At 46.8% G+C, this 27,179-nt stretch overlaps 1 protein-coding gene across 3 annotated transcripts; it reads left to right on the plus strand.

Annotated features, from left to right (window-relative positions):
- Nucleotides 1-4,367: 4,367 nt before the first annotated feature.
- SULT4A1 (sulfotransferase family 4A member 1) lies at nucleotides 4,368-26,394 on the plus strand. Of its 3 annotated transcripts, none has more exons than XM_088151133.1 (8): nucleotides 4,368-4,921; nucleotides 15,944-16,074; nucleotides 19,429-19,509; nucleotides 19,618-19,744; nucleotides 20,890-20,984; nucleotides 22,306-22,444; nucleotides 24,223-24,276; nucleotides 25,740-26,394. In XM_088151133.1, exons 1-7 carry the CDS (start codon nucleotides 4,753-4,755, stop codon nucleotides 24,228-24,230), a joined length of 750 nt encoding a protein of 249 aa, XP_088007259.1. In that variant the 5' UTR covers nucleotides 4,368-4,752; the 3' UTR covers nucleotides 24,231-24,276; nucleotides 25,740-26,394. The 3 variants fall into 3 exon arrangements, 2 of the variants coding, with proteins under 2 accessions (XP_088007259.1, XP_088007213.1); XR_015797984.1 differs by having other exon boundaries at nucleotides 4,372-4,921; nucleotides 24,223-24,344; nucleotides 25,740-26,359; XM_088151087.1 differs by lacking the exon at nucleotides 25,740-26,394 and having other exon boundaries at nucleotides 4,371-4,921; nucleotides 24,223-24,711.
- Nucleotides 26,395-27,179: the final 785 nt, after the last annotated feature.

Raw genomic sequence — 27,179 nt, forward strand, 5'->3', positions numbered from 1 at the left:
AAGATGGGCAGAAGGGAGGCTTTGCTCGGCTGGGCGCAGTCAGGCAAGGGCTGGGTTGCCGTGGGGTGGGGGATGCAGGCCCCGAGGAGGGGGCGACCTTTTGGCCTTCCTCACGCCTGCCCTCCCACCAGGCTATCCGCAGGCATGGTCAAAAAAGTCAAGATGGCAGCTGCGACAGTATAATGGAAGCTTCATGTGGGCGTTGCACATGCAACACACAGGAAAAACAGGTAAAACTGAAATCAGTCATGGAACCTACGACACACGTGTCAAAGGTGACACGCCATGACGTTTCGGGTGACACACCAGCATTCACTGACACCTGACAACAACACTTCTCCCTGTTTGAGCTACCAATGAAACTGGGTGTGTTTTACTCGTATTTCATTTTTGTAATTATTTGACATTTCTTTATATAATCCATAGCACCACACGTGATTGGACTGTATTTTTTTAAATAAATGAATATGTAAAGAATTGTTTCTCTTATGTTTGGAGGGAGGGGAGCCAGCAGAGCCAAGATAGGCATTTTCCAAATTTTTGGCACACTGAGCCCGCAAGGTTTGCCATCACTGACTTAAATCGTCATTTCCTCACTGCCATCTTGACTTTTTTGACCAAATGCCCAGCTGGCTATGAAGAGACACCATTTTAAAAATGGGTGGAGCTTTGATTGCATTGTCGTGGTCTTCTTCTCACCTTTTTTACTTGCACTGTGGATTTCCTGAGAGTAGGGAGGGGCCTCGTGGCCTCCGTGGGCCCTCCCCCTCCCACTTTGTAGCCACGGGATAGGACTGCATGCCCCAATTTTTTTTAATTCCAATCCTTTAAAGCAGTGTTTCTCAACGTTGGCCACTTGAAGATGCATGGACTTCAACTCCCAGAATTCCCCAGCCAGGCTGAGGTTGAGAAACACTGACCTAGTAAATAAGAATAAACTGTCAGGCGCCAGACAATGTGGAATGAGGAAGTTTGAATCCAAATCCTCGCTCAGCCGTCTGGCTCCCCTCGGTCACTCTCTACATAACGCCGTTCCGACAAAGTTGCTATAAAAGAGACTTTGGAAAAGAAAGAGAATTACGCTGCATTAAGGAAAGTGAGAAAAGCCAGTTTGGCGAGCCGATTAAAGGCGCTGGCTTTAATGTTGGGTGGGATGTTGAGAGTTCAAGTCCTTCCTTAGCCACGAAGCCAGCTGGGTGACTCTGGGCCGGTCACTCCCTTTCAGCCCCGGGAGGCAGGCAACGCGCTGAGAAAAGCTCAGCGACTTTTTCCTGAATTGATCCAGAGTCAGGATTGACTCAAGATGCCACAAAAAACAAGCAAAATGGGGGAAAGTGAGGACAGGCTGAAGGTATAAACACAAGCATCATGTTTCTTTTTGTCCACAGGTCTCGTGTATAGAGAAAGGAACGTTTCAGCAAATTCAGTTCCTGCTGAAATGTCTTCTGCTAGATGCGAAAGACACACCCTCCAATGCCTGCGGTCCTCCTCCTTCTGCTTACGTGCGTGTCTTTGAGTTAGTCTTGAAAGTTTGCTACACGCCAGCCCTTTGAGGTAGGCCAGATGAGGAAATAGGCGGCCAAGAAGTGCTAAAACTCTCCTTCATGGAGGTAGGCAGAATCTCAAAAGCTTGACGTACTGCAGAAGAGTCAGGATGGGGCTGTCTGAGTTTCTTCCTCAGCCCTTCCTGTTTTTCCAGGCTATATTTTCCTAACGGTTGACACTTATTTTCTCCAAGGCCCTCCCCATGCTCCTCTACGCCACCCCTGCCAGCGACGATAAGGTAAAGATCAAGCGTTCTTCACGTTCAGCTCAACTCCTGACGACCACGTGGACAGCTCCATGAAGCTTTCTTGACAACGGCACAGATTAGCCGCTGGCTCTTTGGGGGATGTTTGTCTGGTTTCGGATCTCCGAATGGTTTCCCTTCCGAACATTGCCAGATTGGACTCTACCAGGGGTATCTTCAGGAAGGAGGTCAAAAAAGTCAAGAGGGCAGGTTTGAAGCGCTGCCCATTTTTACATGCATCGTGCAGCTCTGGCTTCCCCCTTGACCTTTTTGACCTCCTGCCTCTGGACACTCCCTGGACCCTACCTAGTTTTCTGAGATCGGCCAAACAGTCAACAAGGAACCATGGAATTCTCTTAAAAACCAACAAGCAAACAAATGAGATGGCATTGGGGAATGACAGATGATTTAATCAAAACTTTACCTATTCGGATGTCTTCAGGAAGAATTTACCAGTTTTCAGCCTGCAGTTCTCCAGGGCTTGTATTTCTGATTGCACAACTAAGGGCATGCACGTATTTCTCATTAAGATGGAGACAGTGTTAATTTTCAGTACATATTTTGACAGAATGATTCCCTATACAATCCGCTATAAAGCTCCGGTTTGTCTCTTTTGTTATCCCTAAGTGAACCCTTGACACCTTTATAACAAATGCCCAGACCATGTGAGAGGCATTTCTTTCTTGAGCTTCTGAACTCAAGAAGACCATTCAACCAGCCGTTCAGAAAAGCATATCTGCCTGCTGAAAACGGCATTATTATGAAAGCAAAATCCAATAAAATCAGACTCAGAATGGCTCTGCTTCCGTTTGTTTTCAAAGTATATTCCGGGGAGCCCTGAGATTCCAAGAAATACCCTAAGTATGAGCTCTGGCTGGAATTTCAGGGGCCCTGAAAGACAGCTAGTCTCCCCTTTCTTAATCTTTTTCTGAAGTATAAATCCAGCGGAAAGTATCAGATGTGTTCCAAGCTGGGTCTCGGTTTATGTAGATCAAGGACAGAATGGAATAGACCAGCAGCAGCATTTGTCCTAAAATATCCTCCCAAACCAGGTCCAAGGTAGTTTCCCTGGCAAGAATTTGGCAACGAGGCTGTTGCATCTCAGACTTTCTATCAGGCTTTTTCGAAACCTCACAAACTTATTCGATGTCCCATAAGAACAGGATTTTTTAAAGGTGCAAAATATAAAGCTTAGCTAACTGGCCAAAATGTAATGTCATATAGAAGCAGAGTAGTTTCTCCCAAGTCAGAAAACGGCCTCAAATTTGGCTGTGCAATATTCCGACATTTGGATAATTGGAAGATGTACTCTCTGATCTTGACATTATTCCAAATTGCTTATGGGTATTATCGGTGTGGGAGAAGAACTTGGCGTATACTCAGCCGTTCGTTGTTTTCAGAATTCAGCTTTGGCACTGGAAATCTCCAGATTGTAATGGGACCTCAAACCAAGGACAATGGAGATTGGGGTGTGCGGCTCTTTGCACAGCCACTGAGAAATACAGTAGAGATGCCCAAACCGCATCCAGAGCCCGCTTGTTCTTCAGCCAGAGATGCCCAAGGCCTTCATGGGCCGGGTTGGTATAACTGCAGCTACTCTACAATGGGTGCGTTGTGCTGTGCGATCTCAGGCAGTTCGATAATTCAGTAACCGGTGGGTACGTTGGCACTAGTTTCCTCCAAGATCCTTCCAACCTGACCTTCGAGGAAAGGGTCAGGAGTGCAGCTGATAACAGCAGCCGCGCACTGCGATGGATCCCGTTCATCACCCTAAGGTGTACCATGGTTAGTTGGTGGATTGCTTACGGTAATATGGGAACCCCGCCACCGTGGTTTGTACATCAAGGTTATGGCTTAGCGTGGTATAGGATTGATCACAGTTGTGATTTGATCAGCCACAGCTCAGAGGCTCCTGATTAAGTGCACTGTGTGAACTCAGCCGCTGTTGGCTTCTTCCAGGAGACACCAAAAAAAATCAGTGGTGGGTCTCTGCCTCCCAGTGTCTGTGTTCCCACAACCAGCTCCAAGCAGTTGTATTTGTGCAGTGTGGGAAGCTAGTTTAATTTTAGCTTTGGTTAGCTTTTTGTCTGTGCTTTAGCGGATCCCCCCAAGCTAAGCAGCAGCAGACTTGGTAATATATGTAGATGGCACACCACCAGGAAATCCAGTGAAAAAACTTGCTATCTCTTGTTGCGGAGAAAGCTCAGTTCTGGAAGTCTTGGTTTGCTTTACAACACAATCGATTGTGGGACTCCACAAGGATCGTGAGGATGGGCTGTGCAGTGCGGCCGGCACCCCAGCGGGGGTGCCCACAGTATACTGTAATACAAATACGCGGGTCAGAGCCAGAATCGCCTGGTGCTCCCTTGGAGGGGTCCCGTGGCGGCCCTGGATTTGCTGCCGCGCGGGGGCCGAGTTCACAAGAGCACGCTCGACCCGGTTCGCAGCTGCGTTTGCGCTCCGCGTCGCGGGCGCCGAAGTCGGCCCGCGGATTCCGCGTCTCCTGGGGTTGCGCGAGCCCAGCCGACGCGCAACCCGGTTCTCAGCGGGGCTGCTCCGAGCCCCCCCCGAGGGACACCGCGTCCCCGAGCCCGCCTGCCGCCGGCAGCCCCCGCCTCGCCCCCGGCCCCGAGCGAGCCCCGCGCCAGGCAGGCAGCGGGCGTGCAGAGAGCGCCGGGCACGCCGAGGGTTAAGGCGGGCGCACGGGCTCGGCTCGGCTCGGCTCGGCTCCGCCGCGGCGGCCGCATCCCTCCTCCTCGCCCGCCTCTGGAGCGACTCCGCATTACATCATCGCCTCCGGAGCCCATTCGCCGAAGCCGCCGCCACCGCCGCTGCCCAGAGCCGGCCCCAGCTGCGGGCGGGCGCGCCGGCCTCTTCTTCGCGCCGGGAAGGCAGCGGCCCCGCGGGCGCGCCCTTGCAGCAGCTGGCTCCGGGCTGGGCGCCGCGGCGGGGAGCGGAGGAGGATGGCGGAGAGCGAGTGCGAGACCCCCAGCACGCCCGGGGAGTTCGAGAGCAAGTACTTCGAGTACAACGGGGTGCGCCTGCCGCCCTTCTGCCGGGGGAAGATGGAGGAGATCGCCAATTTCCCCGTGCGCGACAGCGACGTCTGGATTGTCACCTACCCCAAATCAGGTAGGAGACGGGGCTACGCGGCGGCAGGGCAGGGCAGGGCAGCGGGGGGGGGGAGGCTGACCCCCATCTCCTCTACCCCCCCCATCCTCCCCCCTTCCCATCCTCCCCCCCTCCCCCACGCCTGTTTTCCTCTCCCGGCTTCCTCCTGCTTTTCTTCCTCGCCCTCCCGACTCCAGTGCGGAACCCGGATTGCTCTGCTTTTTCCCTGATGGAAGCCGCGGGGGCCGTGGGTTCAGCCCCCTCACCCCACCCCACCCCCGCCAGGTCGCGAGACGGCCCGCCCGAAGGAGCGTTGCCTGACTCAGCCTGGAAAGGAGGGGAGGCGGGTTTGCTCCCGATTCCCGGGACAGCATCGCGACCCTGCTGCGGGGGCCGGCGGGCTGGGGTTTGGGCTGCCTTTTAAGGGAGTGATCTGTTATTACGGTGGTCCTTGTTATTAATGACAGCAATAATAATAATTTCTTACATTTACGTTCTGCTTTTCCTTTGCTGAGCTCAAGGTGACTTACCTGGAGCTCCCTCTCTGCCTTACGTCCTCGGAGATCCTGACCGTGTTGGGCCAAGGATAAGGTCTAGGGAGCCGTGGGGGTGGGCTTGCTAGCAGAGAGGCCCATTTTAAGGCCTGAAACATGGATGGTGAAACATGTACATTGCAAATGGTTTTTTTCCCTTATCCAAAACCTGTAGGCTGAGACGAAGTTCTGCATTTGTATGCGTTGAAAATTTTGAAAACAGAATTATTTTTTGCATTTCGGTTTGAAACCATTAACATTAGGGAGGTATTTTTACGGCAAGTAACCCCCGTTGATCGAGGAGGAGCTTACTTTCAGATCAACAGACCCAGAGGGGTTCTTTCTCTGGGCTGTCAGCACAGCTGAGTGCAGGTGGAAGCTATACAGGGTCGGGCCTGGTTCACACCTGAAGGGGGACCGCTGGCAATTCCGGGACTGATGGCTAGATAGGGAAGGCCTATCTTGAAAGACAACAGTGTCAAGCGAGTCACCAGAAGACCTGAGAGAGAGGCAGGTGATGCAAGGTGGATCATCCACATAGATGTTGTAACAGGAGACAAGAGCAATTCTTTCCTGCTTAATGTTGCAGTCTTCCCATCTTCTCGCTCTTCCCAGCCTGCTGACGTGTTCCAGATGCTCAGGCCACAAGAGATCCACCGACGTGGAGGCTGCTAAGATGAAAAAAACAAGGTTATTCCAAAGCAGACAGGAAATGATCCTTCTAATTGGACATGTGGACCAATCCATATTTACAGAGCTGTCTCCCAGCAGATGCTCCTAGGGGAATTCTGGTAATAACGGGCAGAATGATTTCAGGAAATGGCACAAAAGTCCATTTGGGTTAACTCTCTGTGGCATAATATGCTTGAAGTTGTACATGGTACTCCCTGCCTGATGGATGCCAGCACCACCATAAACTGTAATCTTCATCTGGTTAGGGGAAGCTGTTGTAGGCCCAGATCCAGGTCACCCGGCACATGACTACGATAAGACTAGCCTGGCTGAACCTTGGGCCCATCCTAGTCCACTCTTAGTCCAGACCTCATAACAGCTAGTGGCCCTGGGTGGAAGGCAGATACATGTCCCCATTAAAGGCACCCCGCTCTTGCGTCCACAGCTCTTTGGGACCCAGGTAAGCCCCGTGGATAGAGAATACAGTAAATGTAGGGCCATGTCTCCTGAACCATCCTTCCTTCAGGTTCAGCTTGACTCCTAGGGACTTCAGCGATATAGTTTTCTTGACAAAGCACAGAACCAGTCTGCCATTGTCTTCTCCCAATTTTTTTTTTTTTTTTTTTTACTTCCCAGTCCAAGCTACAGTTGCGAAATTCGCTGGTAATCTCCCATCCAGATACTAACTAGGCCTGGCCCTCCTCAGCTTTTCAAAATGAGCAAGGGTTGGCTGTTCTATGGGCATCCAGAAAGTCCCGGGGATGCAGATCTCCCTGGCTGAAAGGAGCTTTTGTAACGTACATTGGAATATAGAAAGGTACTAGCCCATAGTTCAGTTTAGCTACCTACTTTTTGGCAACGGCTCTCTTCCGGCAAGCATTTTTCCTTGCTTGGATAGCAAGGATTGAGCTTCTTCTGTGTGCAAAGGATGGGCTCTGTCATTGAGTTCTAAATTGGCTGTTGAGTTTAGATTCCACGGATTGATAATACAAGTGAATTGTTGTGCAAAAGTGGGTGTGTTTTGCTGTCTACCACTGGACAACACCTTATTCGGATTAAAAATTGGCCCCCAAAGAATGTGCAAGTTTTTGAGATCCCCAGAATAGATGAAATCAGTATTTTTCCTTACTTGGCACTGGTGAGATCACACCTGGATTCCTCTGTATGAGTCTGGGCACCACATTTCCAGAAGGATATTAACAGTTTAGAGACGTTCAGAGGAGGCCAGTGTAGATGATACAGAAACTTGAGGACATGTCCTATAAGGGCAGGCTGAAAGAACTTGGAATATTCAGTATTGAGAAGAGAAGATTGATGGGAGATGTGATTGCAGTATTCAGGTACATAAAAGGAAGCTACAGGGTAGGTGGCCAAGAATTATTTTTCATGGCACAGAAACTAGGACAGCCACCTAGATTTAAATATAAGGGGGGGAAAAAAATGATGGTAAGATCTGAACAGCAACGCAACAGTCTACTTATGGAGGTTGTGGGTTCCCTACTCTGGAAGTTTTTAAGAAGAGGATGGACGGCCACCTCTCCTGGAAGGGTTAACTGGTTTTCCTGTACATTGCGGAGGTTGGACTGGATGATCCTTGCGGGCCCTTCAACTCTGCAATTCTAGGATTCAGTTTATAAAAAGCAGGAGGAAAAGGGATGGGAAAAAAATGCGGGCCTAGTCATTAGTGGTCTGCCTACATTCATATATTTACAAAATATTATGAAAAGGCACGCTAACAAGAAAACCAGGTATCTACAGTAGATGGCTGATTTGTTCCCTCCAACATACACATTGGCTTCTAATGAAGTAAACACTTGGAGTCGTCTGATTTTATTCAGTGTTTTCCTTTTAACTGTGTAAGCTGTAGCCAATATGTTAGAGAAGAAGAGAGGAGAAGCTGAAGGTGATGGCTTTACCTTCATTGTGCCTTCCTTTCCCTCCGTGTCCCAGAGATGATGTGGAAGAACAGTTAAGAAACTGAGCGGGGAGCAAAGGTGGTTCAAGCCAGCCTCCCCCATCAGTTTATTGAATGACCTTGGAAAGCCACATTCTCGTAGCCCATGCTCTGCCCTCTGCAACACAATACAGGTTGTCTAAGGCAGGGCTTGGCAGTAGGACGTGTTCTAGAAGTTGGAAGACTGTCACTCCCATTGTTGCTTATCTTTGGGCATGATAGCTACAGCTGATGACTGTTAGAATTAGATGCCGCTTGGAGGGTCACGAATTGCTCTGTTAAATCCATGTTTCTTTATTCTTAATTTGTCCCGTTTGCTTACATTAAATTGCAAGAATGGTTTATCGAAACTGATCGGCGTGTAGTAGTGCAAGATCTGGAAAAAAGCTGCTCGGAAGAGCAGGAGAATACACTACTCCTGAGAAGTTTAACTCAGCACTAGGTCTCCAAATCCAGGGCAGGAAGACAGTTGTGGGTAAGGGGGGCTACTCACGTCTCTCCCACTGTTCCACGTTGTCCCTTTCTGGATTTAATGACCTCCAGATGTATTGGCTGAAAGCCATGTGACATGGAGCCTAGCCTGCCAGGAGAGCATCAGGTTGGAGAAGATTGTCAAGAATATGGGAGTGCCAATGATATTTTGGGATTTCGTTTTTAATGATCCAACTCAGGGACCAGTAAACACCTGTGAATCATGTCCTCTGCCTTCTCCAACAAGTACAAAAGCCTGGAATGGTTGAAGCATCACAGAGCCTAATTCCTCAGACCGCATGAAATCTTTAAGTGGCTGAAAGGACAAGGGTTTTCATTGGAAATATGATTGACTGGTCCATCCTGGGTAATTACGCTTACACAATGCATTTAAACCTTCAGATGCCTTTACATGATATGTTAACTGAAGCATTGCAGCTTATAAATCACAGTTTATGGCTGAGCATTAGATGTGGGTCCAGCCAGTTCCTTCTCAGAGGAGTTGGTTGTACATGGAGAGACTAAACGGATTGTCTCATAGCACAGCAGTGCTGCAGGAAAAAAGGGGTGGCTTGAAGGCCTAGTGTTTCACATTTATTTGTTTGCTTGGCTCTGCTTATTCTAGCATCCAGCCATCCAGTCATTTTTGCTGTGAAGGATTTTCCCAAAGATTTAATTGAATGTGGCAGAGAAGCTACAGCAGTGTGCAAAAGCCAGGTTGGACCAGCTGGCTGCATCTTTATTGCTTTCTGAAGTTGCACATCTGAAATATTTATGACCTGCTGCCAGTACTAAAAGCTCTACTTGATTTCCCCCAAGCTTCAGAGAAAATTGTTTTATAAACTGCAGCTATTCTTTATCTACTGTAAATTTAGACTCAGTTTGCATCTCTCTCTCGTTCTTTGGTTGCTTAAGAAGCTACAGCTGGTTGAGTTATACCTTAGGATATGAACTATGATTTAGAAATCACAGCAGCTGAGTTCTTATGTGCCAAACCCCAAGCCACCCAAACCGGGATATGGCTTGTTTTAGCATAGGAATTTACTTTTATTCAGTTGTTACTTGGTCAAGCCTTGATTTCATACTGATGTACTTAGAGTTTCATTCTTAAGAATATTTACATTGCCCTGGGAAGATATGCAGGCTGCTTTTTTGACTGCGGGGGAACTTTTAAATGCAGGATTCACTGGTCTGATGTTGAAATGTTATCGTTCAGGAATGCTGTCACTTTTGATAATGTTCTTCATGTTAGATGAGACCTTACTTCAAGTCTGACCTGGCGTGGCCTTATCTGGAATTGGTTTAAGCCACGTAAGCAAAGTTCTGAGCCCACATTTTGCAGAGTTATATGTATAAGCTAGGAGGGGTAGATAATACTTGGGAGGAGATGACAAAATTCAAAAAGACTTAGGGTAGAACAGCGGGCGGAAACAAATAGAATGAAATTGAATGGGGAGGAATGTCAAGTCATGCACCTAGGGAAGAAAAAGGAAAGAAACACGTACAGCATGGATGAAATCTGTCTCAAGAGCAGCACACGTGAGAAAGACTTAGGTGTTCCAGTGGATCACAAGTGAACATGTCCCAGCAGTGTACGTAATGCAGCTGCAAAGAAGGCCAAGGACAGCTTGAGGAGCATCAAGAGGAGCGTGGAGTCCAGATTGTGGAGAGTAACAATCCCACTCTACTTTGCCTCGGTCCGGCCTTATTTGGAGTATTGTGTTCCGTTCTGCACATCCCAATGTTAAAAAGTCATAGATAAACTGGAGTAAGTCCAGAGCAGGGCTACCTAGATGGTGAAAGGTCTGGAAACCAAGTCCTACGAGGAATGGCGGAAAGACCTAAGTAGCTTGCAGAAGAGAAGATGGAGAGGGGACATGATAGCCCTCTTCAAATATCTGAAGGGCAACCACATTGTAGAGAGTTCAGACTTATTTTCACTTTACTCCAGAGGGTAAAGCTTTACCACAGTGTGCTAAAGCTTAAGCCTGCATTTGCATAACATGCTAAAATAGAACAAGCGATCTACACTGTGGCTTAGTGTGACATCCAGGTTCATACAGCGGCGCACTATCATGTAATACAGTGGTTTGGGTTTGCAGTTGCTGACTGCAATTTCTACCATATTTTGGGGTTACACGTTGTGCAAATGCAGCCTTCCCTTGAGAAAGGAATGCAGGCAATTGCTCTCTCGGGTTCGCTGGACAACTTGCTAATGTCCCGTTCAGTGGTTCTAAACTTTTGTATTTAAGCTTGGTTGTGTAGCTACACTGGGAAAGATTTTGCAAGAAAATTCTACTCCTGGCTATATCTACGCAGATATTAAGAACATAATGTCTAGATGATTGAGAGCCAGTAGCGGTAAGGCACCAGGCTGGAAACCCAGAGACTCTGAGTTCTAGTCTTGCCTTAGGCACAAAGCCAGCTGGGTGACCTTGGGCCAAAAAAAAAGGCCATTTCCAAAAAACTTGCCAAGAAAATGGCAGGGACTAGGCCAGGCAATCACCAGGAGCCAGGACTGACTTGAAGGCTCCAAAAAATTAAATAAATAAAATGATGATGATGAAACTGCTTCAGACATTACCTGTATAGGAAGGTTTGTGAATGGGTCAGGGCTGTGCTGGAAGAGGAGCTGTAGATCTGCTCCTGGTGAGGAGCAGCAGAGTATTGGGGAGGCCTTGTTTTATATAGGACATTGAGGCTGTGGTTTTAAAGAGGCAGATCCTTGGCTGATCTATGAAGTTAAGAGTCCTTGGATGGGAGACCACTAGGAAATCAGGACTATAGGCTAGGCTGGGAAGTCACAAACATCCCAGAAAAAATCAGTAGCAAATCACTTTTGTGCTGTGGCCCAGAAAATTGCATGGTTGCGTCTATGAAATCACCAGGAGTCGTGCGTATCTGCAGTGGGGGAAAGGCATTGGCGAGTCTACGCACATGATTGTGAAGCCAGGCCTGCCATCTTGCAGATTTTGACCCACCCCTGTGGGCACCCCTCCCAGGCGTTGAGAGGGGCTTAAGGGGGACTTTGCCTGATGAAAGGGACCCCCATCCTTTGGGATATTGTACCGCTGCAGAAAATTGCCCCCAGTTCTGTGTTTTCCCAAGCAAGACACAAAGGCATCAATAGGTGCGTGCATCTTTTCCAAGCTGGAGTAAAACCACCTTCAGCATGGAGTAGTTTTCCACCAAAGAGCAGGGTGTGGTCCAAGAAAGTCAAGATGGCAGCTGCGATTGTGCGATTGAAGCTCTGCCTTTTTGTGTGTGCATTGCACACCACCCTGCAGATGCCCCCGACTGGAAGAGAAGATGTTAAGGAGATGTGAGCCTTCCCAGGTAAACCAGGCAGGAAGCACAGCCAGATGAGCTATTTCTATTTTATTATTAGGCTACATTAACATCTTGCAAGTCTGAAAGTACAAATCTCCCACCGTCCCTATTTACTGCCTGATCACTTAGGGCCGATCCTTTCTAAATTTCTTTCTCTGCCCATTACTCAGTTGGGGGCTCCTCCCCCTTTTATCAGATGGTTCCCAAGGCAGCATCTCCCCCCCTCCCCCAAGATCCTTCCCCCATTCCATTGCAGAAGTCCACCTTGCCTCCAGCTGATGCAAATTCCGGCCAGCAGCTTTCATTTCAAGCAGAGTCTCTGTGTTGCTGAGAAAGCCTGAAGGGCGAAGACTGACCTTGGTCATCAGGTCCACGCAAGCTGAGAGATGTCAAATGCTGCCTGAACAGCCTTTTCTCCCCTGCATGAATAGAGCAGCAGATGAGAGGGGTGAGGTTTCCAGCTGTTTCCTCCCACTTGATTCTACCTGGGGTTTGCAGAATGAAGCTCTGCAAAGCCTCTTCGGTCTGCAGGAGAGGCAGTTAACCCATTCTTTGTCCTGGGCAGGAAGGAGCCAGCAGCACAAGGACATAATGGAGAACCTGTGTTTAGCAAGAGCGATGCTGAGGCCAAATAGCAAACCTTGGATTTGGACCTCACCTGCTTGATGATGATGATGATGATGATGATGATGATGAGGGTGATGCATCCTTATCTTGTCCTGACTCCAAGGAGTTTGGACAGCCTACATGCAGTTATACTATTGTACATATTTCCCTAAGAAACTGATTAGATAAATCCAGTGGGGAGTGAGCATTTCAAGGTATCCCTTGGACTTCTTATGGCTTACGGAAGGTTGAAACTCTTCAACCTTTTGAAGTTGAAACTGACACTGGCTCAGATGTCTTCCTTCGGTTGAACTTTATGCTGCTGGCCTCTGTGTGGACCCAGAAGTTCATTTAGGCAGTTACATGTCTGAATGGATAAAGACTACAAGAACATAAGAACTGGTTGGATGGCCCACTTAGTCCAACCTTCTTTGTCACTCTGTGGTCAACTGGATATGCTTGGGAACCTCACACACCTGGCCTGGAGCACGAAAACCATCAGAAGGAAGTAAATATTAAAAGCTGTGGAAAGGTTGATCTTCCATGAACTTGTCCAGTTCTCTTTTTTGTCTAAACTGGCTGCTGTGACCACAGTTGCTGGTGGCAAATTCCACAGCCTAACTATGGGCTGTGTAGAAAAAAGTATCTTCTTTTATTGCTGCTGAACTTCTCTCCATTTGGTTTCAGTGGGTCAGCTTGAGTCAGGAAGAGAGAGGAGGAGAAGTCTCTTTCCACATTATCTGTGCCAGGGTTCCTCAACCTTGGTGACTTGAAGATGTGTGGACTTCAACTCCCAGAGTTCCCCAGCCAGCATGCTGGCTGGAGAACTCTGGGAGTTGAAGTCCACACATCTTCAAGTCACCAAGGTTGAGGAACCCTGATCTATGCCATCCATGATCTTCAATACCTCTGTTTTATATCTGCTTCCAAGTGAAAGAGCCCCAAACGTTATTGGCTTCCGTGCAGGAACAGAGGGAGTTGCGAGCAGCCCAACAATTCTGGAGGCCTGAAGCTAGGAGATTTCTAATCCTGCTCTCACCCTGTAGACCTCTCCACCAGCTCTTAAGCCCTTCCATTTTCCCGAAAGTGAACTGTACAAATTGTAAAAGGTTCATGACGGTGCAAAGCGAACAAATGAAATAATAGCAGAATATGTGGCATCTTCTGATGCTAGAGCTGAATAATTTATATACTTCATCAATATTCACATAATATGCACTGATGAATGCAATTCATGATGGTATCTGGGTGGATGTGGGTAATTGTACATCCAGTTTCTCTGTATTCACTTTGAACATCACAGCTGGCCAAGCGTCTAAAAGAGCTAAGATAACTGGGATTGGTGGTCGATTTTTAAAGATGTTGGAGCGACCTCACTCATTCCTCTACTCACAACCAACCTTCACCTCTTTCTGAACTTGTCTTCCATTCCACTCCCATCTCAGTTGCTCTTCTGGCTTTCAGCTTCCTTCTTCTATGTCTCTGCTTTCTCTGCTTTTACTTTCCACCCAGTCGGTCCTTCTCTGTGTCCAGCCACTCCATTTCCTTAGTCCCATCACCTTTCTACCTTCCCACTCACTTTCCTGCTTTTCTCGATGTCACCAGCCCTGGCCTGGTCCAGGATCCATCCCTCTGCTTCTGGTTCTTGTCTTTCTTCTTCTCCTTATAACTACTGTGATGGAATGGAATTATGAAGGCCGAGCTCAGGGAGATAAACATTTTCTTAGCTCGCCAGAACCGCGTGAGAGGAACAAGAGGATGAGACTGGCACCTCCCTGAGGAATTCACACTGTTGTGGCTGGAGGACTTTGGGAACTGGGGTTTTAGTCTGGGAAGATTCTTGCTAGAGGTTGTAGCTAATAAACATAGCTGGACTGAATTGGCATTGTCTCTTGGAGTTCCTTGGGCTAGGCCTGACAACTACAGAGGAAGGGCAGCAAAGAACCAGAGCACTGCAAAGGAGAGAATATGTGTGTGTGTTTTGAACGTAGTGGGTGTTCATAGAAGAGCATGGAGGGGCCCTTCATGGTGGAGCTCCTTGGGTGACTTTGAGCCAGTCGCATTCTCTCAATACAGCTTATCTCCCACCACTGTTGTGGGGGAAAGAAGCAGACAGGAGCTAGGTAAACATCCCCACATACTCTGAAGCATTAATTGGAAGGACCCAGAGTGACCCCACATTGCTCAGTCTTACCAGGTGGGCAGACGCCACAAGAGGCAGGTGGCCCCTCAAGTAACCAGGCCCTGTGCCAGGAAGGGTTTTCTAGGTGATACCCAGTGCCTTGAATTGCACTCGGAAGCAACCAATGAAGCTTGCAGAGCATTGATGACGCATGAGGTGCCCCCATCACTGCCTGTAACCTCTGCATGTTGGACAGCTGTAACTGCTGGGTGGTTTTCAAGGGCAGCCCTACGTGCAGCGAATTGCAGCAGTCCAGTTTTGAGGGGATGACAGCATGAGTGAGTGTCTGAAGAGCCTCCTGGTTGAGGAAAGGGTACAGCTGGCATACAAGGTGAAGGCTGTCCTGGCCACAGCTATGAGTCCAGCAGGACCCCCAAGTCGTGCACTAGTCTCAAATGGGGAAGTGCTACCCCATCTAAATTCCCAGATCTAGGGGTCCCAACAGCTACTGCCATTTGATCTTGGTAGGACTGAGTCTGAGTCTGTTCCTCCCTATCCAGACAGCCTCCAGACACTGGGTTAGGACATTGACATCTAACAAGCCCCCCCCCACACACATACACACAGACACGCACACACACTTTAAAATGATAATTCTTCTGTCACTTTTTTGCAAGTGTGGATGTTCTCCCCTGACTGGACAGTAGGAGATGGGTCCGTGATGGCACAGGCCCAAGGCAGTAGACCTTCAGGTGTAGCTGGCCCTTCCCTGGCTCATTGACATCCAGATCTTATTTGGACAGGAAAAAAAAGTGACTTCATTAACAATTATGTTGCCCATGGAGGCATGTCCTCCTCTCTTCAAAATGGCATATTTCATGGCTATAAAATGGAGCTGAAGAGTTGCCATCCAATACTGACTTTTTGAAGTGACCAGTTATGGTATAAGATGTCAGTCGGCAGCTGCTTTTCAATTCTTTTAAATTGCAGCTCTTTTCCACTTAAACTATTTTTTTATTTCAGATCATACCTGGTTTATCTAGTTGATTCAGGTCTAGATTATTCCTACCTGAGGCCTACTCATCAGTAGCTTTCCAAAAACATTGCTGCACAATTTCCAACTTCCAACTATTAATCCGTTGGGCTTTCTCCTATAATTCCAAAGTCTACTCAGGATGGAATTGCAGGTTTTGAAGTTCATCACATCTGGAGATGACCAGATTGGGGAAATGTACATTGCTGTCTGATGCAGGAAGATCTGGAGATAGCGTTGACCATCTGCTGATAGTGGAGAACATTCTCCTTCTTGGAAAGCTGTATCTCTTGTCTCATTATTTTTTCCCAATACTTTGCAGGCACAAGTTTATTGCAGGAAGTGGTATATCTTGTGAGCCAAGGAGCTGATCCTGATGAAATTGGATTAATGAACATAGATGAGCAGCTTCCAGTCTTAGAATATCCTCAACCTGGACTGGACATTATCAAGGTACAGCTGAATCCTCCAGAACTGGGTTCAGCTTTTGGAATTATGTTATTGATGCTTGGCTGAGTTTTTGCTTTCAAGCCCTGTTTGATTCCTCGGTGTATTGGAATAATGCATCATGTATGAGTTTTGTGGTTTTAATGCTTTCAGATGGTAGACAGCTTCTTATATGTTTCAACAAATGTGGAGGGCTCTCTCTGACAATTTTTGTTCTAAAGGTAATTTTGCTTGTTGCAAAGAGAACCAGGACATCAAAACTTGAGTGATAAAAAAAAAAAAAGATTTTGCCTACATCTCAAAATTTAAAATTGGGCAGGTCATCATTTCCTATTACTTCTCAGCTTTGAAGAATTAAAACTAATTTATTTTGATTGCAACTTAGGCCTATTATTTGATAAGCCTAAGTTGCAATCAAGTAATTCCATTGTCTTTTGTGCTTAAACTTGTGGTTAAGGACTTTTTCACTGCAGTTGCTATAGCTCAGATCAACAGGACATGAACTCCAACAATTCTGGAGCGGGGAAGGTCTGATGTACCGGCTGTTAAAGGCATCCTCATTTCTGACAGCTCTAACTTCTTCTCAGTGTGCACTCTCCCCTTCACACTTTATCCAAGATAAGAAAAATAAATTCCCACCCCAACCACGTGGACTATCTTGCCAGCTTTTGATAAAATGCAAAGCTCTCTAAGGCTTACATTTAAATCTAAATTTTCATTTTTACTTCCTCTTTACTTCCATAATATTTATTTTGAGGATTAGGCTACCTTCGGTAAGTAAAGATGGAGACTTAAATTTCAAATCTAATCCATCATGAAAGAGCAGAATCCAAGATATTTGTCTGGGACTTAGAAGACTTACCATGATGCACCCTTATGATCTTCGGGGTGCTTGCAAGAGAACCTTTCAAGGTCTGCGCTGTGAGGCAGGAAGTCTGGAGCAAAGGAATAAAGCAAAGACAGTGATGGTAGGGAGAAGCCTTTTGGGTTTCCAAATCAGGGATAGACCTTTTGGGTTCCAAACCTCTTGCAAGGCTCAGTCATCATGGAACCCATATAGTGAAGAATAAGCATTCTTAATTCTTTTATTTTTGCACTGAAGCACAGAATGGGGTGGTGATATCTGTAAGCCAGGAGGAATTAGCTAAGTGGTGAAGAGATAGGGATGTTGGGTGTTACATCAAAGGCCCTGGAGGTCCATGGATTTTCCAGCCTGCTGTAGAGATGGGGTTGCTTTTCAGAGGGTAAGATTTCTTTGAACTGAGCTCAGCTCCTCAACCACATCTGTGTGGTTTTCCTAACAACAACATGGACGCAGTTTGCTCCTCCCAATGTTTTTCCAACTTCCCAGTTTAGTCTATAACTCTGGGATTTCCTGGTTGGTCTCCCTTCCAGGTGTTAACCAAGTGTGACCCAGCTTAGCTTTCCAACATCAGCAAGAGTCAACCCAGAGGTGCCACTGGTTTAGCAAAAGGAAAGGTTGCCTTGAGCTGGGCTCAGGTCCCAGTGATTATGTTCTAAGAGGGCAGAGTTTAAGGACAGTTGTGGCTCTGAGATTTTTCAACCTCACTTCTTGGGCCAAAATTTAATATTGTATTTAAATTATGACAGGCATTTTAATTCTTAGATATTAGAAGCGTCAAAGTAACACACAATTTAGGATAGAAAAGAATAGGTGAATGTCTTTCTAATGTTTCAGTTTGGCATTGACGTTAGGTCTGGAAACTCAACATTTAAACTCTTTCTAACTAAGATAAGGAGAGTCGCTTTCCTTTGTCAGAGAACAAGATCGCAAACATAATGAAACCAGATTCCTCCCATAAGAGGCAAACCCTTTTCTTTTGAGAGAGACATTATATAATGGAGACTTTTTCCTTTGGGGTCTTTGACCTTTCAGTGTACTAGAAAATGAATAAAAAGCCCTACAGTGAGTCATGTTTTCTTAGAAGTGAATCCAGTCCTGCCCAACGGTGCTTTCTCTTGGGTAAATATTTAATTCAGAATTGCCAGCCTAAATTGTCGAAGTGACCGTGACTGGGAAGGGAGATTGACGTCTCTCCAGGGGATTAATGATTGCCATTTAAAATCAGAGACTTGTAGATTTGTAAGCAGTCTTGGAGGCCATCAGTCCCATCCAGATGGCCCTTCCCTCCTCTGTCTGAAGTCCTCTGCCACAGCAGATCACACAGCAGTATATCCTACTGGCTGACCATTGTACAGTCAGGAAGGTCAAACCTGAACCTCCTTCGATTGATTCTCGGACCCCCTGATTACATCCTGGTTCCTCTGTGTTACCTTCTGTATGACAACCCTTCAGGTATTGGAAGGCAGCATCCGTATCTCTCCTCAGCTGCCTGTTTTGAAAACTGAGCACACCAAGATCCTTTAACCATTCCTCAGAAGACTTGATTTCCAAACCTTCCACCATTTTTATAGCCCTTCTCTAAACTGCAGTTTCTCAGTGACTTCTTTGGACCCTGAATGCCAAGCGGGATCTGACCAGGACAGAGTTGAGAGGAACGATTGCTTCCCGTGACTAGGACTCCGTGCTGCAGTTATTGCACCACAAGAGAGCATTTGATTTTTTACTGGCTGCATCACACTGCTGGCTCATGCTTGTGGTTGACAAGGATACCCAGATCCCTTTCACATGTATTGCTGCCAGGCTGCGCCTTACCCTTTTCCTGCCCACTTCCAAACTTTCCACTTCTGCTTGTTAAATGCATCTGATTCATTTCAGTCCATTGCTGAAGCCTATCTAGGCCCTTTCCAGTCTTCCAACTAGAATATTAGAATTACCCCTCCCAGCTTTGGGTCATCTACAGATCTGATAAATGTCCCCCAAGTCCCTCCTCCAAGTCGCCTGTACAGATGTGTTCCTGCTGGGTGACAGTCACACTGGTGTTGGTACGCTGCTCTTTCACATGGGCTGATGCTCAGACCTGGCTCTAAGCTGTTCTGGCAGGTCAGAAGGGGAAAAATGATATTTCTTTGGGTGGATGGGTAGACGGGAATCTCTAGCAAGGTGCTGATGCCACGGCTGTCTCGAGACTTCACAGCTTAGGCCAGTCTTTCTCAAACTTGGCAGCTTGAAGTGGTGTGGATGTCAACTCCCGCTGGCTAGGAGTTGAAGTCCACACCTCTTCAACACCTGCCATGTTTGAGAAACGCTGGCTTAGACCCTTCAACTCCCCCAGATACGTGCAGTTCCTCCACCGGGAAAAAGTGCAATCCCTTTAGTGCTTGTTACTTCCTTGTTACCTCTTTTTGTTTCATATTTTGGGGGGGACGTGTTTGCGCGGTTGACGATGCTGGTCTTTGACCGCCGCGAGCCCTAATGTTCTTCCCTGCATGTTGCAGGAGCTGACCTCTCCTCGCCTGATCAAAAGCCACCTGCCGTACCGCTTCTTGCCTTCCGACCTGCACAGCGGGGAATCCAAGGTAGCCCTCGCCGGCCGTCTGCGTGGCCTGCCCTCTGCAGGTTCTCTGAGCTAGGGAGATGGGAAGGAGGGAGCACCCTGCCCAATGAATCCCTTTTCTTCTCCCTAGATCATATACATGGCTCGCAACCCCAAAGACCTGGTCGTATCTTATTACCAGTTTCACCGCTCCCTGCGAACTATGAGCTACAGAGGGACGTTTCAGGAGTTCTGCCGGAGATTTATGAACGATAAGTGTAAGAATTTCCCGTCTCTTCTGCTAGGCAGCATCTTTGACTCTGCTTTACAACCCACAGGAGCCACAGGACATGTGGCTTGTGGCTTTACTTGCCATCTAAGGCAGTGCTTCTCAAGCTCAGCAGCTTTAAGGTGGGTGGACTTCAACTCCCAGAATTCCCCAGCCAGCCCTGCTCTAAGGGATGAGGAGAGAGACTCCTGTTCTCCCCTGGGCTCTGAGGACATGAGGTGCTCTGACTCAGCAGGGTAACCTCTCCAGCCTCAAGGGCTAAAAGGAGCATTGGGTGGCAAATTACAGATTGGGCAAGCATAGTTGGCTACGTACATACTTAAGACACCATAGAATCACCGGAAGAGGGTTAGGAGTATCTTGGAGGGGGTCAAAATCTTCAAGAAGGCAGGCACCATGTCACTATCAAAGCCCTGCCAGTTTTGTACGATGCACTCCTGTACAAAAGGGGAGGCTTTGATTGTGGCACCACGCCCACCATCTGGCAGATTTTGACTCCTTCTTTAGATGACCCTGAGAAGATGACACTTGACTGCTATCGCTGTTTCCTCATGAGGAAACAATCATCCTGTCCAGGAGAATCTCCCTCCCTGTGAACCTCTGCAGATAAAGCAGTAGATCGGAGCAGGAATGACCCCTGCAAGGCCCTCTGATCCTGCTTCAGAGCACTTCCTCTACTGCAGGTTAGCAGTTCATTAGCTGGATGGCAGGGAAAAGTGGGTTGGGGTTCCTTGAGGCACAAAAAGATTGCCTCCCCCAACCTTGACTTGGGTTGAAGACCTCATCCTGGGGAAGGAAGTCTAAATGGTGGGCTTCTCTTCTTTTAGGAAGCGGGAAAAGCCATACCCTTGTCAGTTGACCCCAGTGATGCACACAACACCGTACCCTCCTTGGAAGCCCATGAACGGTCCAAGATGACCTTATTATGCTGCGATGATGGGAGTAAGGCCAGCTGGAGTTATTTTCTTCAGCTGGGTTTTGTTAGGGATAAAGCAGTCCCATTTTGAAAACAAAGCAAAAACATAAATGCAACGAAATGAGTTTTTTATTCCAGTGGAACTTTGGCCAGTGGCAACGACAACAATCATCATTTTTTATCTTGGGTATTAGCTATTGTGTTTCCTGTCTCTACAGTGGGTTATGGTTCATGGTTCGAACATGTCCAGGAATTTTGGCAGCATCATATGGATTCCAATGTGCTCTTCCTCAAATATGAAGATATGCATAAGGTAATAATCCAAGCGTATCGAAGATTTCCCCCCAAACCTTTAGCAGAGAGGTATTTTTTCCCCTGGTTCCTTTGAAGCAAGATCACAAACTTGGCAGGGGACAGAGATGGGGGCTGGGGAGAGTGGTCCCCTCTTGGAATTTAATTTTGGTTAAATAATATCACTCACCATCCAGCAAGGTTTTATGATTTTCAGTGCCAGGAGCTTTTGTCTGATAAGCTGTTGGTTCCTGAACTATCAAACAAATAAGTTAATCGATTTAACAAAATAAAATGAAGTATGTGATTTGATGGTTTTTTCCCCCTCCTTTGTTAGGGTATAACTTTCTGCATTTTAATTTTGATTTTAGCTTCTGGACTTGTTCAGTGGTTCTAATAGGTTATGCTTTGCTTCCATTTTAGTCTGCTTTTAGGAATGGTTATTTTGATTCAAAAGGTTGTGATTCCTTGCAATTTATGAAAATGCCTTTGGGTGGTTTTTATAAAAACAAAAATGCAATAAATGGAAGGAAATAGACTTAAAAGTCTGCACGGAGCCACAGAGGGAGCAAAGAGCGGGAAGAAGACACATGGTTTTTTTAGAAAGATAGTTCAATCTGGTGCTGCTTCCACAATGAAATGGCAGTTGCCTGTGTGCAGTTCCTAACCCCCAAAGTTCGACAGCCAAAGACCGTGGGGACAGAGATTGTAGAAGTTCTTGTTTATTATTTGTTTGGGGAGAGGCTCTAAAGTCAGCTGTTTGCTCCTCAGAAGACTTGCAAATAGATGACTTGTGCATAAGTCAATGACATCACCGTTTGGGGAGCATTGACAAAGTAATGGGGCTTTTTAGCAGTCGCAGCTGCATGTGATCCTGTTTCCATGGCAGTCAAAGTTCCAAAAGTGGACGCAGGCAAAATGTGCCAGCTTAAAACAGCCCATTCCAGCTTCAATGGAAGGGTTCCTCTGTCAACGCAGGCATCTCCCAGCCTCAGTCTTGCTGTTGGGGCATTCCACTTTGAGATCATTTCTGGTAAAGTTGGAAGGAGAACTTCCAATGTTGCAACTTCAGCTGAGGTTGGAACAGCTTCTTGCTTGGCATAACCCTTCTGAGACCAAACCGGACAATTCAGGATCAGAACATTTCAGGAAGTTTGGCACACACCTCTGTCCTGATTTAAGATATAAAACAAGGAATGATTGACATATGTGTGAAGCTGCTATTCCCAACCCTCTATCAATATTTTTGTGGCAATTGCTGGTAACGGGAATATATTTTTTGAACTCCGTTGCTTTTGACCCGTTTCTTCTTCTCTGCTGCTCTGTATCCTCTTTTTTCACAGGATCTTGCAACCATGGTTGAACAACTAGCGAGGTTCTTGGGCATCGCCTATGACAAGGCACAGTTGGAATCGATGGTTGAGCATTGCCACCAGCTCATTGATCAGTGCTGCAATGCAGACGCCCTTTCTGTGGGCAGGGGTACGTGCGTCCAACGCTTTGCAAAGTGGAACGAGCTTGGTGGTAATCCACTTTCATGGCACTTCTGGGGGCGGAGCGCATAGTAGCTGCCCTTCTTCAATGATAATTGGTTACAGTATTTTGAAGACAAAGCATTGGGCCATAGATCTAGAACGTGGTGGTTCAGTCTGTCCGGAGCTAAAAAAATCAGAGGGTAGATGGGAAGAAGGTGCATTTCCTGATCACGGAAGGCTATCATTCAGGATGCCTCTAAGTTCTGTGGGGCTTTTAAAATAGTTTTTGTTTAACTTCGGGGGATTTAAAACATGCAGCTGTTATCGCCAGAAGAGTCATAATCCAAAGCTCTGAACGTGTAGATATCTGCCTCCTCCCCAGCCTCAGCAACTCCCAGAACTCCACAGATCTTAAATCTGCTGAGGCTGGGAAACACTGGTATAGATTAAAGATACGGGGCAGAGGAAACAAGTATCGAGTCTCTCTGGCTGGAGGTGGCCAGCTGGACATTCTGTTTATGGTCTTGTTAGAGGACCAAAGAGGTGTGAACCATAGCCACTCGTGGATGTGAGGATGCTGCTCTGCGAATGTGCGCCTCCCTCCTGCTTTTAAACTTTTAAACCATTCCTTCCCTTTCCATGGGATCAGAGGGCTTCCATGTATAAAATTCAGTGAACTGCTGCTCTGACAGCCCTTCGAGGTAGGCTGGGTCAGGAAAGAGATGCCCCAAGAAACACTAGAACTTTTTATTGAGATAAACTGTAGTAACAGAATCTTGAAAGCCTGGCAGGGTCTTCCCTCCCTCCCTTTTATACCAAAAAGAGTCAAAGTGAGGCTATCTTGAGTTTCTTTCTCACCTGTTCCTGTTTCTTCTGGGCTAAATTCATTATTTCCCAATGACCACCACATATCTTCTTCTCTGTCCTCCCCTATATGCTGTCTCAGCTAGTTTGTGCCAGAGGCCTCACTATCCCGCTTACTTATTTATTGGTGCTGCATAAAAGGTTGCAAATCTGAAACGTTTCAAGCTTCAGTCGTCCCATTTCGAGCTCGCGTGGAGCTGTTTTGAGCTCAGAAGTTTTCCACCATGTGGGTACCCTTGCATAGAGGTTGGGGCTTGAAGGGACTGCTTTGAGAGGAAAAGAGGTTTGTGCATCCACAATGCTTGTTTGTTTTTCCCACAGACGTCTATAAAACCAGTTTATCAGAAATAGTCTCAGTGATGGTATAATCATAGTTCCAGGAGTGTCCATGTGGGTGCAATGCATTGATAAAGGGGGAGGGCTTTGATCACACAGGCATGGCCACCCCCCACCCCCCAACAGATGCCCTGTTGGCTCCATTTATTCCACCTACTTTCCTCTCAAAACCAAAGTTAACCAAAACACGGAATTGCCAGCAGTCTTTGTTCTCCTTCATTTGGCCCTGAGCAACGTACACTAACCTCAAAAATGAACGCCATGTAACTTGGATATTTCCCCCCCGCCCCAAATATTCAGATCCGTGGCATTTGTTCATCGCCTGCATTTTGCGTGCACACGTTTGCTTCCTGTTTAATTTTGTCCATCTTTCTGACATTTGTAATGGTTTCCTTTTCTTTTTTTCCCCCAAACGCATCCTGAACGCCAAGGTGTTTTTCTTGCTCTTTCGTTCAATTTAATTCCATGATTTAAAAAACGGTGGCAGTATAACTTTTTAGTTTAACTTAGTTTAGTTGATCATCGTGTACGTTTCCTTGGTTTATTTTGCTTTACTTTATTCATTTTTATTTGTTTTCCTTTTAGCGTGTTGATCTATGCCCGGAAGCTCATCCTCAATTGCTGGGAAAACCGGATCTGGTTAGCTCATTTTCCTTCCCCTGTCACTCCCAAATCAGTTTCATGAATCAAATCGTGAATGAACCCAGGTGGGTGACCCTCGGACCCGCTGTCCAAAATAGCTGCCAGAAAGTAGAACAGCGCACCGTAGTTGCAACTTATTACAAGGGCGACGCATGTTTTGGGAATAGATCCGAACTCTGCTTTGATATCTGCACATCAGCTGTGGCTCAGTGTGGTTTATAAACCCTTAATGAGCTTAAGAGCAGGTATCAGGAAAGTTGCAAAGAGGGCAGCAGGCGTCTTGCTAGCTATCTCCAGGCTCACTGATTTTCCATCTCTTGGAGGTTTTTCTTAAATGTGTCAGCCCTTGGAGACATGCCAGGCAGGAAGCAGACCCCACACAAGGACCGCTGGAACTCTGCTTCATTGTTCAAGGCAGGGTTCCTCAACCTTGGCAACTTTAAGACGGGTGGACTTCAACTCCCAGAATTCCCCAGCCAGCTTTGCTGGCTGGGGAATTCTGGGAGTTGAAGTCCACCCGTCTTAAAGTTGCCAAGGTTGAGGAACCCTGGTTCAAGGGTATAATAACCAGATCATAAAAATCTGACAGAGTTTCTCTTTCTCCCCTCTTATGCACAAGAGAATCAAGGCAGGGCAATCTTGAGTGTCTTCCTCACTGTTTCCTCCCTTCCAGGGTGTTTCCATAATGGCGTCAAGGCCATCTCCATACCCTTCTACAAGCAGTTCAGCGCCTTTCAAATGTCCCTGGAGTTGACAGCCGTAATACACAGCTGTTGTCTCAGTTATACACAGACCCAATACTTGATCTTCACTAGAAGAGCAAGACGCAGCCTTAGTTATAGTTTCCAGCAGGGGTGTCTGTGGAGGGGAGGGTCAGAAAAGTCAAGGTGGTGTAAAAAAGGAGCAGGGCGTCAATCATGTCATTGGGCCACCACCTTGACTTTCTTGACCCTCCCCTTGCACAGTTTCCAGATGGCAACCTTGGGCACTTGAAGATGGGTGGACAAGGCTGGCTGGGGAATTCTGGGAGTTGAATCCACCCATCTTCAAGTGCCCAAGGTTGAGAAACAGTGCTCTAAAAGCCATGTCAACAGGCAGGGGAGATGGAAGCTGGGCCATGATGGATAAGATGTGGAACCTGCCAAGAAGGAGTGATGGAGAGGTGGTGAAGGCAACGCCTGGCTGGTGCTGCAGAACAATCAGATCTTGGAATCGGATTGTGGGAAGTTTTGAGTCCAACTCTTTGATGGATAAAGATATAATTCCCACACCCCAAGGCTTGTTTTGGCTGCTCCAGGACCGGGGACTTCACTTTCAGGACTTAAAGTGGCCCCAAAATTCTGCCATAATTTGCAGGGTGATGCACGGAAGGTTTTTCTGAAAGTCCTCCTACATCTTATTAGTGACCATCATCCTAATTTGCTCTCTCCCTCTAATTCCTCCCTTTTCCTCTCTTCCAGGACGAATTGGGCTGTGGAAAGACATCTTCACTGTCTCAATGAATGAAAAGTTTGATTTAGTGTACAAGCAGAAGATGGGAAAGTGTGACCTCACGTTTGATTTCTATTTATAAAACAACCCAACGAAAATGCATGTGTATAATATAAAGAATCTAGCTAGGAGTGCTTTCTGCATTTATTTATTACTGGCTGGACATAGTACCGTATTTGTTATGTGTATCATATTAAAGAATGAAGGGCACACTGCATTGGGATGTAACCTTGGCGAGGGCTGGGCTGGGCCGAAGGTCCACTTAGATCAGTGTTTTCTTTGCAAGCTGGATCAGCCGGAAGCTACTGGATAGCTTTCCAGAGTTTTAAAAGCAGCAGGCATGTAAGTCTAGTGCACTGTGTACGTTTAATTTCTAATCCATTTAATCTACCCAGAAAGCGACTGTTCCGGGGCAGCTGAAAAATACAGTGGATTCACAAATAAAGAATTCTATAATTTTATCATGCAGAAGGATTTCCCCCTTTCCTCTTTTCCTGATCGGTTGCACTGAGCAGCCGTGTCCATGGGGTGTGTGTGTGTGTGTTTGTGTGTGTGTGTAAAAAAGCTCAAGACATTGAACTTCTGGGGCTTGAATCACCACCTTGTTTCTTCCGTCTTGTCCTGTGGACGCTGCTCCTATTGGGCGATCCTAATTTGCAGACTTAGGTCGGAAGAACAAATCACTGTCTGTTTCTTCTATGCCATTCATGATCTGTACAGACCGCGGTCATATCCTTAGGGGGGGCTGTGTCAGTCCAAGTTTCTTGAGGAGGAAATCTGAGGGATTTCCTCCCAACCAATGAGGAGGATTCAGAAATAAATTCTGAATGGGTGTTGTTCTCTCTAAAGCAGTGCTTCTCAACCTTGGCCACTTGAAGATGGGTGGACTTCAACTCCCAGAATTCCCCAGCCAGCCTGGCTGGCTGGGGAATTCTGGGAGTTGAAGTCCACCCATCTTCAAGTGGCCAAGGTTGAGAAACAGTGCTCTAAAAGAGCCTTAAGGTTGTTCCTCATTTCCTCAATGGTCCAGTCTCCCATCCTCTCCTTTCAGCAAGGCTTTTGCAGCAAACCGTCCAGTGCATTGTGTTCAAAGCACATCTTAAACAAATTATGGAAAATATAGGGATGGTCGAATCCTTCCCGTGTGAATAAAACCATGCTACAAAAATATCAAGGTAACTAGTATGAATTTCATTCCTTACATGAAAACGTGCCTATACGGGCAAGTCTTCTTTTTCGGTCCCACCCGGATATTTTAAATAGGTTTCAGAAAGTTTTCAGTGGGAAAAAATAATCAGAGGGCCTGATGGAAATTTTGGGGGAAACATATTGCAGACAAAACTGATGTGCTGAAACATCTCGGCTGCTGTTACCCCTTTTTATCACTGAGGTAAAAAAGCCTTATCCCC

Source organism: Python bivittatus, unplaced genomic scaffold (genome assembly GCF_059951505.1).
Source record: "Python bivittatus isolate LINGU-HERP-01145 unplaced genomic scaffold, Pbiv_v1 ctg000010_np1212, whole genome shotgun sequence".
In the NCBI taxonomy this organism is placed as follows: Eukaryota; Metazoa; Chordata; class Lepidosauria; order Squamata; family Pythonidae; genus Python; species Python bivittatus.